The sequence below is a fragment of the Gadus morhua genome, chromosome 5 (assembly GCF_902167405.1).
Source record: "Gadus morhua chromosome 5, gadMor3.0, whole genome shotgun sequence".
Lineage (NCBI taxonomy): Eukaryota > Metazoa > Chordata > Actinopteri > Gadiformes > Gadidae > Gadus > Gadus morhua.
The window spans coordinates 19,673,354-19,687,768 of record NC_044052.1 but is presented as its reverse complement, the minus strand read 5'-3'; the positions used below and the strand labels follow the sequence as shown (position 1 = coordinate 19,687,768).

The 14,415-nt window shown below is 38.2% G+C and overlaps 2 long non-coding RNA genes and 1 gene segment (V, D, J or C); 1 reads left to right on the top strand and 2 right to left on the bottom strand.

Annotated features, from left to right (window-relative positions):
• Positions 1-8,147: 8,147 nt before the first annotated feature.
• On the bottom strand, positions 8,148-9,750 carry LOC115543871 (uncharacterized). Its single transcript, XR_003976767.1, has 2 exons — positions 9,683-9,750; positions 8,148-8,706 (listed from the first exon to the last, which is right to left on the bottom strand). It is a non-coding gene; the product is annotated as an uncharacterized LOC115543871 (long non-coding RNA).
• A 227-nt stretch (positions 9,751-9,977) lies between these two features.
• LOC115543873 (uncharacterized) lies at positions 9,978-10,281 on the top strand. The gene is made up of 2 exons (XR_003976769.1): positions 9,978-10,024; positions 10,124-10,281. It is a non-coding gene; the product is annotated as an uncharacterized LOC115543873 (long non-coding RNA).
• A 1,793-nt stretch (positions 10,282-12,074) lies between these two features.
• On the bottom strand, positions 12,075-13,162 carry LOC115543870 (immunoglobulin kappa constant-like; the record flags this gene model as incomplete). The annotated part of the segment is given in 2 exon segments: positions 12,075-12,606; positions 13,132-13,162. Coding segments are annotated over 2 exon segments (357 nt in total), but the record flags the coding sequence as incomplete, so codon positions are not given.
• Positions 13,163-14,415: the final 1,253 nt, after the last annotated feature.

Genomic DNA, 14,415 nt, shown 5'->3' with positions numbered 1-14,415 from the left:
GACAGTGTTACCCCTTATGTTTTTTTTCATGACGACCAATCAAAAACAACAGTGTTACCCCTCATGTTTTTTTTCATGACGACCAATAAAAAACAACGGTGTTACCCCTTATGTTTTTTTTCAAGACGACGAATATAAAACAACGGTGTTACTCCTTTTGTTTTTTTTCATGACGACGAATAAAAAACGACAGTGTTACCCCTTATGTTTTTTTTCATGACGACCAATAAAAAACAACGGTGTTACCCAGTGGTGTAGTCTACTCTATTGTAGTGGGTATACTGTGATGATTCCCTCCCAGCCTCGTACAAACCCGTCCCACCGGTACGTGTACGTGTGTGGCGCTTATGGGGTGTCGCACCACACTCACCAACGCAGGGGTCTACAACCCGCTGATTTACGAGTATAACGATTATCAACAATCATGGAAAGCTGAGTAGGTTTATCAGTTTTAATAACAGTATGAACAAATAGAACACAAAAATGACAAGTTGTCCTTTGTATGTTTATAGTAGCAATAGCACATGCTAAACAAGGAAAAAAATCTACTCAAAATAATTTAATGAACTATTTACAACCATGGCTAACCAGTGCATGAGAAGGAGATGACAGGAGTCTAATGTTTCACTCTTTCAATTGCTCTAATTTGAGCTCTTACTGATGTTATCTAACATACCATACAGTAATTGAATTGTGTAAAAGTGTGAAATTACTGCACCTTAAAAATGACCATGAATTAGCTATACTCTCATTTGCATAGTGATTAACATTATGAATTTCAATTGTGTATACCAACTGTATGTTGGCTGACATTTAGCTAACTTTTTTTCCCTCCACTCTAACCAAGGATGCCTGTTTTTAAATTCCCTAGCCTGACACCCAGTCTGAAAGGCTGGCCAAGGGGTTCTCATCTAAAAGTAACAAGGAGATATAAAGTGGGATTAAAACATTGTCTTCTGTTGACTACTTATTATGTGGTTTACACATTAATATGGGAGGACTGCACACACACACACGCACGCGCGAGCGCACGCACGCATACACACACACACACGCGAGAAGGAGGGGCTCGGCCCGCCAACTAACGTGCAGAGATGCAGGGGCAGCTTCGCGCTTCGTAACAGAGACAGGGCAGAGCGCGAGCGCGCAGGGGGAATTTTATGAATGGTGAATGTAGGCGATAACTTCCCCTGCTTAAAGTATTTTATTGCAGTTATACCCAACCGGTATTTGCGAAAAATAAACACAGAAGTGAAAGATCTGTCACAAGACGATTGATACGTATCCGTGCACATTTTTAAGTGGGTATACGCAAATCCTGATGCGTTCCTAGTGGGTATACGGCGTATACCTGCGTATCACGTAGACTACACCACTGGTGTTACCCCTTATGTTTTTTTTCATGACGACCAATAAAAAACAATGGTGTTACCCCTTATGTTTTTTTTCATGACGACCAATAAAACACCACAGTGTTACCCCTTAAGTTTTTTTTCATGATGACCAATAAAAAACAACAGTGTTACCCCTTATGTTTTTTTTCATGATGACCAATAAAACACCACAGTGTTACCCCTTATGTTTTTTTTCATGATGACCAATAAAAAACGACAGTGTTACCTCTTATGTTTTTTTTCATGACGACGAATATAAAACAACAGTGTTACCCCTTATGTTTTTTTTCATGACGACCAATAAAAAACGACAGTGTTAGGGTTATATATAAGGGTTATAATATAAAACAACAGTGTTACCCCTTATGTTTTTTTTCATGACGACAAATAAAAAACAACAGTGTTACCCCTTATGTTTTTTTTCATGACGACGAATAAAAAACGACAGTGTTACCCCTTATGTTTTTTTTCATGACGACCAATAAAACAATAAAACAACGAATATAAAACAACAGTGTTACCCCTTATGTTTTTTTTCATGACGACCAAAAAGAAACAACAGTGTTAGCCCCTATGTTTCTTTTCATGACGACCAATAAAAAACGACGGTGTTACTCCATATGTTTTTTTTCATGACGACCAATAAAAAACATCAGTGTTACCCCTTATGTTTTTTTTCATGATGACCAATAAAAAACAACAGTGTTACCCCTTCTGTTTTTTTTCATGATGACAAATAAAAAACAACAGTGTTACCCCTTATGTTTTTTTTCATGACGACCAATAAAAAACAACAGTGTTACCCCTTATGTTTTTTTTCATGACGACGAATAAAAAACGACAGTGTTACCCCTTATGTTTTTTTTCATGACGACCAATCAAAAACAACAGTGTTACCCCTCATGTTTTTTTTCATGACGACCAATAAAAAACAACGGTGTTACCCCTTATGTTTTTTTTCAAGACGACGAATATAAAACAACGGTGTTACTCCTTTTGTTTTTTTTCATGACGACGAATAAAAAACGACAGTGTTACCCCTTATGTTTTTTTTCATGACGACCAATAAAAAACAATGGTGTTACCCCTTATGTTTTTTTTCATGACGACCAATAAAACACCACAGTGTTACCCCTTAAGTTTTTTTTCATGATGACCAATAAAAAACAACAGTGTTACCCCTTATGTTTTTTTTCATGATGACCAATAAAACACCACAGTGTTACCCCTTATGTTTTTTTTCATGATGACCAATAAAAAACGACAGTGTTACCTCTTATGTTTTTTTTCATGACGACGAATATAAAACAACAGTGTTACCCCTTATGTTTTTTTTCATGACGACCAATAAAAAACGACAGTGTTACCCCTTATGCTTTTTTTCATGACGACGAATATAAAACAAGTGTTACCCCTTATGTTTTTTTTCATGATGTCCAATAAAAAACAACAGTGTTACCCCTCATGTTTTTTTTCATGATGACCAATAAAAAACAACAGTGTTACCCCTTATGTTTTTTTTTATGACGACCAATAAAAACAACAGTGTTACCCCTTATGTTTTTTTTTCATGACGACGAATAATAAACAGTGTTACCCCTTATGTTTTTTTTCATGACGACCAATAAAAAACTACAGTGTTACCCCTTTTGTTTTTTTTCATGATGACCAATGAAAAACAACAGTGTTACCACTTATGTTTTTTTTCATGACGACCAATAAAAAACAACAGTGTTACCCCTTATGTTTTTTTTCATGACGACGAATAATAAACAACAGTGTTACCCCTCATTTTTTTTTCCATGACGACCAATAAAAAACAACATTGTTACCCTTTATGGGTTTTTTTATGAGGACCAAAGAAAAAAACAACAGTGCCACCCCCTATCTTTCATTTGATAAATATCGACAGTGTTACCCCTTATATTTAATTCATGACGGCCGATAAAAAACAACAGTTACCCCTAATGTTTTTTCCATGTTGACCAATAAATAACTACAGTGGCACCCCTGTCGAACGTTTTTGCAGGGATGCGAACATGAGCTGTTAAGAGTGATAACCTCCGAACTTAACAATGCACCAACAAGACACCTGATAAATTCATCACAAAGGTTACACTTGACTTTATAAATCGTATAAAATAGAGATAAGAGTCGTCCGACAGAAGACATCAACCGGACTTGAACCCCGGTCTCCAGGGGATTGGGCAGAGTGCACTCCAGTGCACCACTGAGACGAAGACAATAATCAATCATCAATCAAGAGGATATACATGACAGTAAAATGTATGTGTGTATTTCTATTAATTCCCTTATGTTTTTTTTCAAGACCAGTAAAAACGACAGTGTTACCCCTTATATTTTATTTGACAAAGACAACAGTGTTACCCTTTGTTTTTTTTCATGATGACCAATAAAAAACAACAGTGTTACCCCTTATGTTTTTTTTCATGACGACCAATTAAAAACAACAGTGTTACCCCTTATGTTTTTTTTCATGACGACCAATAAAAAATGACAGTGTTACCCCTTATGTTTTTTTTCATGACGACGAATAAAAAACAACAGTGTTACCCCTTATGTTTTTTTTCATGATGACCAATAAAAAACAACAGTGTTACCCCTTATGTTTTTCTTCTTGACGACCAACAAAAAACAACAGTGTTACCCCTTATGTTTTTTTTCATGATGACCAATAAAAAACAACAGTTTTACCCCTTATGTTTTTTTTCATGACGACCAATAAAAAACGACAGTGTTACCCCTTATGTTTTTTTTCATGATGTCCAATAAAAAACAACAGTATTACCCCTTATGTATTTTTTCATGACGACCAATAAAAAACGACAGTGTTACCCCTTACGTTTTTTTTCATGACGACAAATATAAAGCAACAGTGTTACCCCTTATGTTTTTCTTCATGACGACCAATAAAAAACAACGGTGTTACCCCTTATGTTTTTTTTCATGACGACGAATAAAAAACAACAGTGTTACCCTCGACGTTTCATTTGATAAAAACGACAGTGTTACCCCTTATGTTATTTTCCGATGATGACTGATGAAAAACAACAGTGTTACCCCTTATATTTTATTTGACAAGGACAATTTTATTTATTTTTTCAAATATTTTTTTTTCATGACGAGCAATAAAAAACGACAGTGTTACGCCTTATGTTTTTTTTCATGACGACGAATATAAAACAACAGTGTTACCCCTTATGTTTTTTTTCATGACGACCAATAAAAAACAACAGTGTTACCCCCTATGTTTTTTTTCATGACGACCAATAAAAAACGACAGTGTTACCCCTTAAGTTTTTTTTCATGACGACGAATATAAAACAACAGTGTTACCCCTTATGTTTTTTTTCATGACGACCAATAAAAAACAACAGTGTTACCCCTTATGTTTTTTTTCATGATGTCCAATAAAAAACAACAGTATTACCCCTTATGTATTTTTTCATGACGACCAATAAAAAACGACAGTGTTACCCCTTATGTTTTTTTTCATGACAACGAATAAAAAACGACACTGTTACTCCTTATGTTTTTTTTCTTGACGACCAATAAAAAACGACAGTGTTACCCCTTATGTTTTTTTTCATGACGACGAATAAAAAACTACAGTGTTACCTCTTATATTTTATTCATGACGACCAATAAAAAAACAACTGTGTTACCCCTTATGTTTTTTTTCATGACGGCCGATAAAAAAACAAGTGTTACCCCTTATGTTTTTTTTCATGACGACCAATAAAAAACAACAGTGTCACCCCTCATGTTTCATTTGATAAAAACGACAGTTTTATTCGATACATTTCGACAGTGTTACCCCTTATGGGTTTTTCATGACGACAAATAAAAAACAACAGTGTTACCCTCGACGTTTCATTTGATAAAAACGACAGTATTACCCCTTATGTTATTTTCCCATGATGACTGATGAAAAACAGTGTTACACCTTATATTTTATTTGACAAGGACAAAATTGTATTTATTTTCAAATACCTTTTTTTTTCATGACAAGCAATAAAAATCGAAAGTGTTACCCCTTAGGTTTTTTTCATGACGATCAATAAAAAACAACAGTCTTGCCCCTTGTGTTTTTTTTCATGACGACCAATGAAAAACAACAGTGTTACCCCTTATGGTTTTTTTCATGACGACCAAAGAAAAATGACAGTGTCACCCCTCATGTTTCATTTGATAAAAACGACAGTGTTATCGCTTATGTTTTTTTCATGACGACCGATAAAAAAACGACAGTGTTACCCCTTATGTTTCATTTGATTAAAACGACAGTGTTACCCCTTGTGTTTAATTTGATTAAAACGACAGTGTTACCCCTTGTGTTTTTTTCTTGATGACCAAAGAAAGACAACAGTGTTACCCCCTATGTTTTATTTGATAATTATCGACAGTGTTACCCCTTTTGTTTTTTTCCTGACGACAACTAAAAAACAACAGTTTCATAGATCGCTAACCAGCAGAGAGTTGTAAGCACTTTCCCACACTTTTCAGTGGAGGAATTGGACTCCCCAAGCAATGTTATACTTAAAAGGAGCAAGTAAGTTACATATTAATTTAGTCTTTCGGCCTGTAGCATATAAACAAAATGAAGCAACTGTTCCATATTTCTAACTGCATTTGAAGTAGACATTGAGACTCACAAAAAATGGACGCTATAGGACAATGATCATGATTTGTCTCAATATCAGAATAACAACAATGGGTCAATTAGCAAACCCTGTAATGGCCATGAAGTTGGTCTGTATATGCAGTGTAAGCTGGTCCAGGCCCTGCAAGTCAGGATGCAGGCTATGAATCTGAATGAAAAGCAGGTAAATAGGTAGTGGCCATCCCCAAAATGCACCAGAATACAGGAAATAAATCTATTAAATTCCCAAAAATATTATGGGGGGGAGCGGGGGGGGGAGAACCTCAGACCCCCTGTCTATTACTGTGCCCCACCAACATGTTTGATCGCCAGCCGCCACTGAGAATGACCAATGGAAATAATTCTCTGCACAATTTGAATTGTGTTTAAATATGCTACAGTGGTCATTTGTTTAGCCGATTCATGTTAAACAATGAGGGTTTTTTATTGACCCGACCTGGCCTGCCGGGTCGGGTCGGGCCTTTGATCAAGCGTTAGTTTTTTTTTAGTATTTTTTATCATTGCTTTATTGGCCTAATTTGAGGAGAAATCTATGCCGTAAACAGTCATTTTATAGGCCTTTATTACACGGGTCTTCTCAATGCCGTGGAACGCTCCGTTCACTTGCATGGGTAGCAGTCCAATTCTAAGCAACAGGGTGTTTCATATAGGGGTTGTAATACTCATAAAAGTAGGAGAAAAAATAATGCGCTAGACAACCCTTTATTGTTGTAAATCAATTATATGAGGTCAAACAAATTAAATAATGAACAGTAAAAAATGGCATAATAGGGCCCCTTTCAACGAACGCTGTGGAGGGGTGGGCGCTGGCGAGGCATTAAATCAACGCTGATTATTTCGATATCGTACAGCATTTCTTCATCTCCCTTCTGACACGTTTCCCTGAGAGATTATATTCAACTCTATGTTTAAAAACAAAAGGCTTTTAATAAACATCTGAAAAAGAAAATCCTGAATGTTGTTCAGTTGGAGCTGAGGAATCCCAATGCTTTTTTTTATCTTTCATATAACTATTATTTCTTTATGAAATAATATATATTATAATCCCATTGACTTGCAATGTAAAATAATATATATTTCAAAGTAGAATATCTTACATTTAAAATATAAAAAATATTTGAATAGAAGCGCACGATTCCAAGCTAATCTGAACATTTTAAAATTAGTCTTGAGTCTCTAGTTGACACAATGTGGAATGAGTAGGGTCCCAAAGTTTGTAGAGAATAAAAAAGAGAATACAACTTTTGAGCGTTTGAAACTTTTGAACTTTTAAATGTAATTGTGATTTATCTATGAGCCAAGGTCAATCCTGATTAAACAAAAGCATACTACTCCAAAATTGTTAAGATATTGTTCATGAGTGGAAGTCATGGAATCCTATTGTTATGGCGTTAGTTTGACACAAGAGGGCGCCATCGAGCTGGTATGGAGACCTGCACACATGCTGCTTTCACTGGAATCTCCAGAGACTCTTCTGAAAGTTTCAGCCCTACATTTCCACTGACTTTCTGTCTCTAAAGAGACACAGGTGCACATCAGCTAAAACTGGACATCATTTGAATAGCTACAGCTCACTGCTCATAGAATACGTTTAAAGAAACACATCTTTTAGCGATGTCGGTTTGGTCTTTGACTCATAGACAGACTATGAATTTGTTACTGTTTCCACCACTCCTCAAACTAGGGTTCCTGTGTCTTGGTGAGGGATACTGAATGTCTCTTGAGACCTACTTTTACATGCTTCTAAGTTGTATCTTCAAAAACTGGAAATTTTTCTGAACTACTATCTTATGAAGTGACATTCAGTCTGACACACATGGGTCATTTCAGCAGCAGTGGCACTATGACTGACACTGGTCCACTGAATACACTGAACACACTTTGCAAGGACATCCAGACAACCAACACTTTGCTCATTCAGAGATACACACCATAGCTCTAACCCTTCATTCAAAATGGTGGTGGTGAAGTTTGTTTAATAAAGATAACAGGTGTTATATTCTCATTAGAAGATACATTAATTAAAAAAATACATTCGATAAATGATAGTAAATGATGAATAGAGGTAATTTATTTTTTAAATCTTTATTCAGTATTCAGCATGTGACAAATCCAAACAAGGGGTAAAAATCAGAAGGCAGAGAGAAATCCAGAAATCCAGAGAGCATCATGTTAATGAATCAAACACTTGTTATGTTAATGCAAATCAACAAAAGCTGCAGTGTCACCTGAGGCAGAGAGACATAAAGCAGACGTGTCAGAGGAGATCTGTATTCTCCAGTACCTCCATGCTGGAGCCTCTCTACTCTGAACACTCTCCAGGATTCAGGGTTTGAGTGACAGGCTGCGTCTGGCCATTCTTACTGGCCTCACAGCTCACTGAGCCCGCCTTCCTCCACTGGTCTGCAGGGAGGGTCAAGGTGCTGCTCCAGCTGTAGTGGCCATCTTTCCCCAGGACCACCAGGCTATCGGACACCCCCACAGACCTGCTGCTGCACCCCACCTTCCAGCCAAGCTTCCAGTCTGAGGGGAAGCCCCCACTGGCCACACACACTAGTGTAGCACTGCCCTGCTCCAGCTCCACTCTGGAGGGAGGGAGGACGCTCAGCGTGGGCTGCACCACTCCCACTGGAAGAGAGAGAGAGGAGTGGACAACAGGCTCAGTTAACATCAGCCTCATAGGAGCACAGAGGGAGGGGACAGCTTCCTGTTCACCAGCAGTTGGTGACATTAAAGAGGAAGGAAACCATTGTGTTTAAAATATCTTCATTCAAACGGTAACAACATGTTTATATTTAAAATGATTGAACTTCAAAATTTAGCATTTTATTGGGTTAACATTAATCGACAAGTGTGAATTTCTTCAAACTTAAATATGACTGATTTGCCAATTCAATAAATGAATAATGCCACAGCAATAATGAGGTCTTTCATGAAATACATTATATTGTAGAACATATGTAACGTATGCAGTGTAATTTAAAAGACAGAACTCTGTATCACAATATATTTACACTTTGTCCTCAGCTTATCTTTAAAAAAACGACAAGAAATTAAAAATATAGAAAGTTCCAAAAGATAAGATTATCACGCTTAATTATATTTAGAGAAAGTTAAATATGCCAGGCAAAGAAAAGTCTCCTTGTACTTACAGTCAACGATGAGTTTGGTGCCTCCACCAAAAGTCCTCCACAGTGATACAAACTCATTAAGAGGCTGTACAAAAACCTCCCACACATTAAAGACTCATCTCACTGACACACAAACACTGGCTTTTCACTAAAATGGATGAATTAGTCAATATTTGATTCATTGGAAATATTATAATTAATATATAGTAATTTTATGAATGTATATTGATTTAATGAAATATATTTATCATTCATTTATTTTCATAACATTTTTAAAGGCTCACTTACAAACGGTTCATTGTTTTAAAACAAGTCTATTAATTTGACTTAATAGAAAACCTTCAAGCCAATGTTATATCCATGCATTTAATATACACAGAACAATATGTTTTTATCTATTATTCTGGGTTCAGGTAATAATGTAACGACAATTTATTTCAAACAAATAGAAAGTTAAAGGATTTCATACAAACCAGGATTGGCTTCAACCAGATAAAATGTTATGCATTTTAAATTCCAATAGTTTCCATTAAATCTGAATACATATTCCAAAAGGGTGAATGTTAAAGAGATACAGCGGTCCTCCCAGAATGTCTGCAGTCACTCTCACCCCCAGTCTGATGAGTGGAAACAGGTCATTTCCATATAGAGGAAGCTTTGCATGCTCAGCTGAAACTGGGGTTCTGAGAGGGTTTAAAGTCCTCTGAGTTCAACACTGCAGGACTCAGAGCTGTCACTCAACACCCCAGAAACCGTGGCAACCATGAATCACCTCACCCTCCTTTTCTGGACAGTGGTCTGTGGATCCTTAACAGGTTGGTTCATTCCACTCAGTCAAGATGTGGACCACCCTTCTCTGTTTGCTTGTGTTTTCTATTGGATAACTCAATGTTTGGTTTGTTTGTTTTCTACAGGAACCAGCAGTCAGGTGACTGTGACTCAGACACCAGTAGTGTCCGTTACTCCAGGAACCACAGTCACTCTGACCTGTAAAACAAACTCAGCGGTTTACAATGGTAATGAACTACACTGGTACCAACAGAAACCTGGAGAAGCCCCCAAGCCCATCATACGCCGTATAAGAACCCTTGTATCACCAACACCAGCTCGGTTTAGTGGCAGTGGAAGCAGCACTGACTTCTCTCTGACCATCAACGGCGCCCAGCATGAAGATGCAGCAGTTTATCACTGTCAGAGTTACCACTATGTTAACAGTCTCTGGATGTTCACACAGTGATTGAGAGCCGTACAAAAACCTCCCTCAGTCACACTGCGTAGACACTGAGCTGTTACAGCAGGAACCTGCTGCAGCTGCTGAGGGGGAAGAGACTCTGACACAGAGCGCTGAGCACAGAGCTGGCTCTAACCAGGGGCCTCAACCAAGAGCCAGCATTAGATTCCTCAGCATTATTAAACATACAAGTACAACTACCACGTTTAATATACCACTACTACCTCAACTACAACATTTTACATGCAACTACTACCTCAACTACCACCTATAATATACAAGTACTACCTCAACCACCACGTATTATATACAACTACTACCTCAACTTCCTCATATTACTTACAACTACTACCTCAACTACTACGTATAACATACAACTACTACCGCAACTGCAACATATTGGATAAAACTACTGCCTCAACAACAACAAATTACAAACAACGCAAGGAGGTGAACACAGACGTGACAGAGCTCTGTCCTGTGTGTGTGTGTGTGCGACTGGTTTATCCTGTGCCTTGATTACTGATTCACCACAGGTGTGCAGCCTGTCCCAGTGAGGCTGCTTCAACCAGCCATCGACCACACACACTCAGGCCCCCCAACACCAAGTAGGGAGCGGGGGGGGATCCCCAGCGGAAGTCCACCCCCCCACCAGACACGAAAAAACATAAATAATAAACTGGACTCTGACCAGGGTCACCAAACCGTACGTAGAACAATAATAGATACGATCCAAACACCGTGTCCCCATAGCTCCCCAGTGTCTTTGTGCTGTCCAGTCAGAGGGCACACATGAAATAAGGAGATTTAATATTGGATTGACGTGATTTATCTATGAACTAACGGTCAATCCTGATGAAACAAAATTATGCTATTCAGGAATATTTTAATTATTGTTAAAGAGGTGAACAGAGTGGAGGTCATGGAATCAGTCTTGATGGCAATGGTGTTGGTTACACACTAGAGGGCGCAACTGAGCTGGTATGGAGACATGCACAGATACTTCTTTCACTGGAGTCTCAAGAGACTGTTCTGAAAACCTCAGCCCTATATTTACCCTGACTTTCTGTGACTCAAGAGACACAGATGCACATCAGCTAAAACTGGACATCATTTGAATAGCTACAGCTCACTGCTCACAGAATACGTTTAAAGAAACACATTTTTTAGCGTTGTCGGTTTGGTCTTTAACTCATAGACAGACATTATTAATATGTAACTGTTTCCACCACTCAGCATGCTAGGGTTCTTATGTCCTGTTGAGAGATACTGAATGTCTTTTGAGACGTAATTTTACAAGTTTCTGAGTTTGTATCTGCAGAAATCTGGAGCATCTCTCTGAACTACTATTATATGAAGTGACATAAAGTCAGTCTGACACACATGGGTCATTTCAGCAGCAGTGGCTCTATGACTGACACTGGTCCACTGGATACAGTGAACACACTTTCCAAGGAAATCCCCACAAACAATACTTTTCTCCTTCAGAGATACACACCATAGCCTTAACCCTTCTTTCAAAATGGTAGGGAAATATGTTGGATAAAGATGGCAGAGGTTTTATATGCTCATTAGAATCCACATTAATTTGGAAATACGAAAGATAAATGATAGCAAATGATGACAAGAAAGGATTTAATCTTAACATCTTTATTAAATGTTCAACATGTGACCAACACAAGCAAGGGGTCAAATCCAGAGAGCATCATGTTATTGATTAGAAGACATGTTATATTAATGTAATTTATCAAAATCTGCAGTGCCACCTGAGACACAGAGACATAAAGCAGACGTGTCAGAGGAGATCTGTATCCTCCAGTACCTCCATGCTGGAGCCTCTCTACTCTGAACACTCTCCAGGATTCAGGGTTTGAGTGACAGGCTGCGTCTGGCCATTCTTACTGGCCTCACAGCTCACTGAGCCCGCCTTCCTCCACTGGTCTGCAGGGAGGGTCAAGGTGCTGCTCCAGCTGTAGTGGCCATCTTTCCCCAGGACCACCAGGCTATCAGACACCCCCCCAGACCTGCTGCTGCCCCCCACCTTCCAGCCAAGCTTCCAGTCTGAGGGGAAGCCCCCACTGGCCATACAAACTAGTGTAGCACTGCCCTGCTCCAGCTCCACTCTGGAGGGAGGGAGGACGGTCAGCGTGGGCTGCACCACTCCCACTGGAAGAGAGAGAGAGGAGTGGACAACAGGCTCAGTTAACATCAGCCTCATAGGAGCACAGAGGGAAGGGACAGCTTCCTGTTCACCAGCAGTTGGTGACATTAAAGAGGAAGGGAACCATTGTGTTTAAAATCTCTTAATTAAAACGGTAAAAACATGTTTATATTTAAAATTATTGAACTTCAAAATTAAGCATTTTATTGGTTTATCATTAATCGACTTTAAACAAGTTTGAATTTCTACAAACTTAAAGGTGACTCATTTGACAATTAAATAAATGAACAATGACATAGCATAATGAGGTTTTTCATAAAATACATTATATTGTAGAACATATGCAACAAATTAAGTGTAATTTAAAAGACAGCACCCTGTACGACGATATATTTACACTTTTTACTCATCTTATCATCCGAAAAAGAATTGAAAACAATAGAAAAGTATAAAGTATTAAGATTATCACGCTTATTATAATTTAAAGAAAGTTAAATATGCCATGCAAAGAAAAGTGTCCTTGTACTTACAGTCAACGATGAGTTTGGTGCCTCCACCAAAAGTCCACCACAGTGATACAAACTCATTAAGAGGCTGTACAAAAACCTCCCGCACACTAAAGACTCATCTCACTGACACACAAACACTGGCTTCTCACTAGAATGGATGAATTAGTCGATATTTATTTCACTGTATTATTATAATCAATATACATTTATTGTTTAAATAGATTTAATGAAATAGATTTATTTACATTTATTTTCATAACATTTTTAAACGCAAAATTACAAAAGGTTTATTGTTTTAACACATGTCTAATAATTTGACTGAATAAAAAACCTTCAAGCCAATGTTATAATCATGCATTTATTTAAAACAGAACAATAACTTTTTATCTATTATTCTGGTTTTAGGTAATAATAAATCTAAATTAGAGATTCAAAGGATGTCACACAAACCAAGATCGTCCTCAACCAGATAAAATGTTATACATTAAAAATTCCAATAGTTTCCAGTAAATCCGAATTTGTATTCCAAAAGTGTGAATGTAGAAGAGATACAGCGGTCCTCCCAGAACGTCTGCAGTCACTCTCACCCCCAGTCTGATGAGTGGAAACAGGTCATTTCCATATAGAGGAAGCTTTGCATGCTCAGCTGAAACTGGGGTTCTGAGAGGGTTTAAAGTCCTCTGAGTTCAACACTGCAGGACTCTGAGCTGTCACTCAACACCCCAGAAACCGTGGCAACCATGAATCACCTCACCCAACTTTTCTGGACAGTGGTCTGTGGATCCTTAACAGGTTGGTTCATTCCACTCAGTCAAGATGTGGACCACCCTTCTCTGTTTGCTTGTGTTTTCTATCGGATAACTCAATGTTTGGTTTGTTTGTTTTCTACAGGAACCAGCAGTCAGGTGACTGTGACTCAGACACCAGTAGTGTCCTTTAATCAAGGAACCACAGTCACTCTGACCTGTAAAACAAACCCAGCGGTTTACAGCCATAGAAGTTATGGTCAGTATCTAAACTGGTACCAACAGAAACCTGGAGAATCCCCCAAGCTCTTCATAAAATTTGCAAACCAACTTGTATCACCAACACCGGCTCGGTTTAGTGGCAGTGGAAGCAGCACTGACTTCTCTCTGACCATCACCGCCGCCCAGCGTGAAGATGCAGCAGTTTATCACTGTCAGAGTTTCCACGTCCTAAACAGTGTCTATGTGTTCACACAGTGATTGAGAGCCGTACAAAAACCTCCCTCAGTCACACTGCGTAGACACTGAGCTGTTACAGCAGGAACCTGCTGCAGCTGCT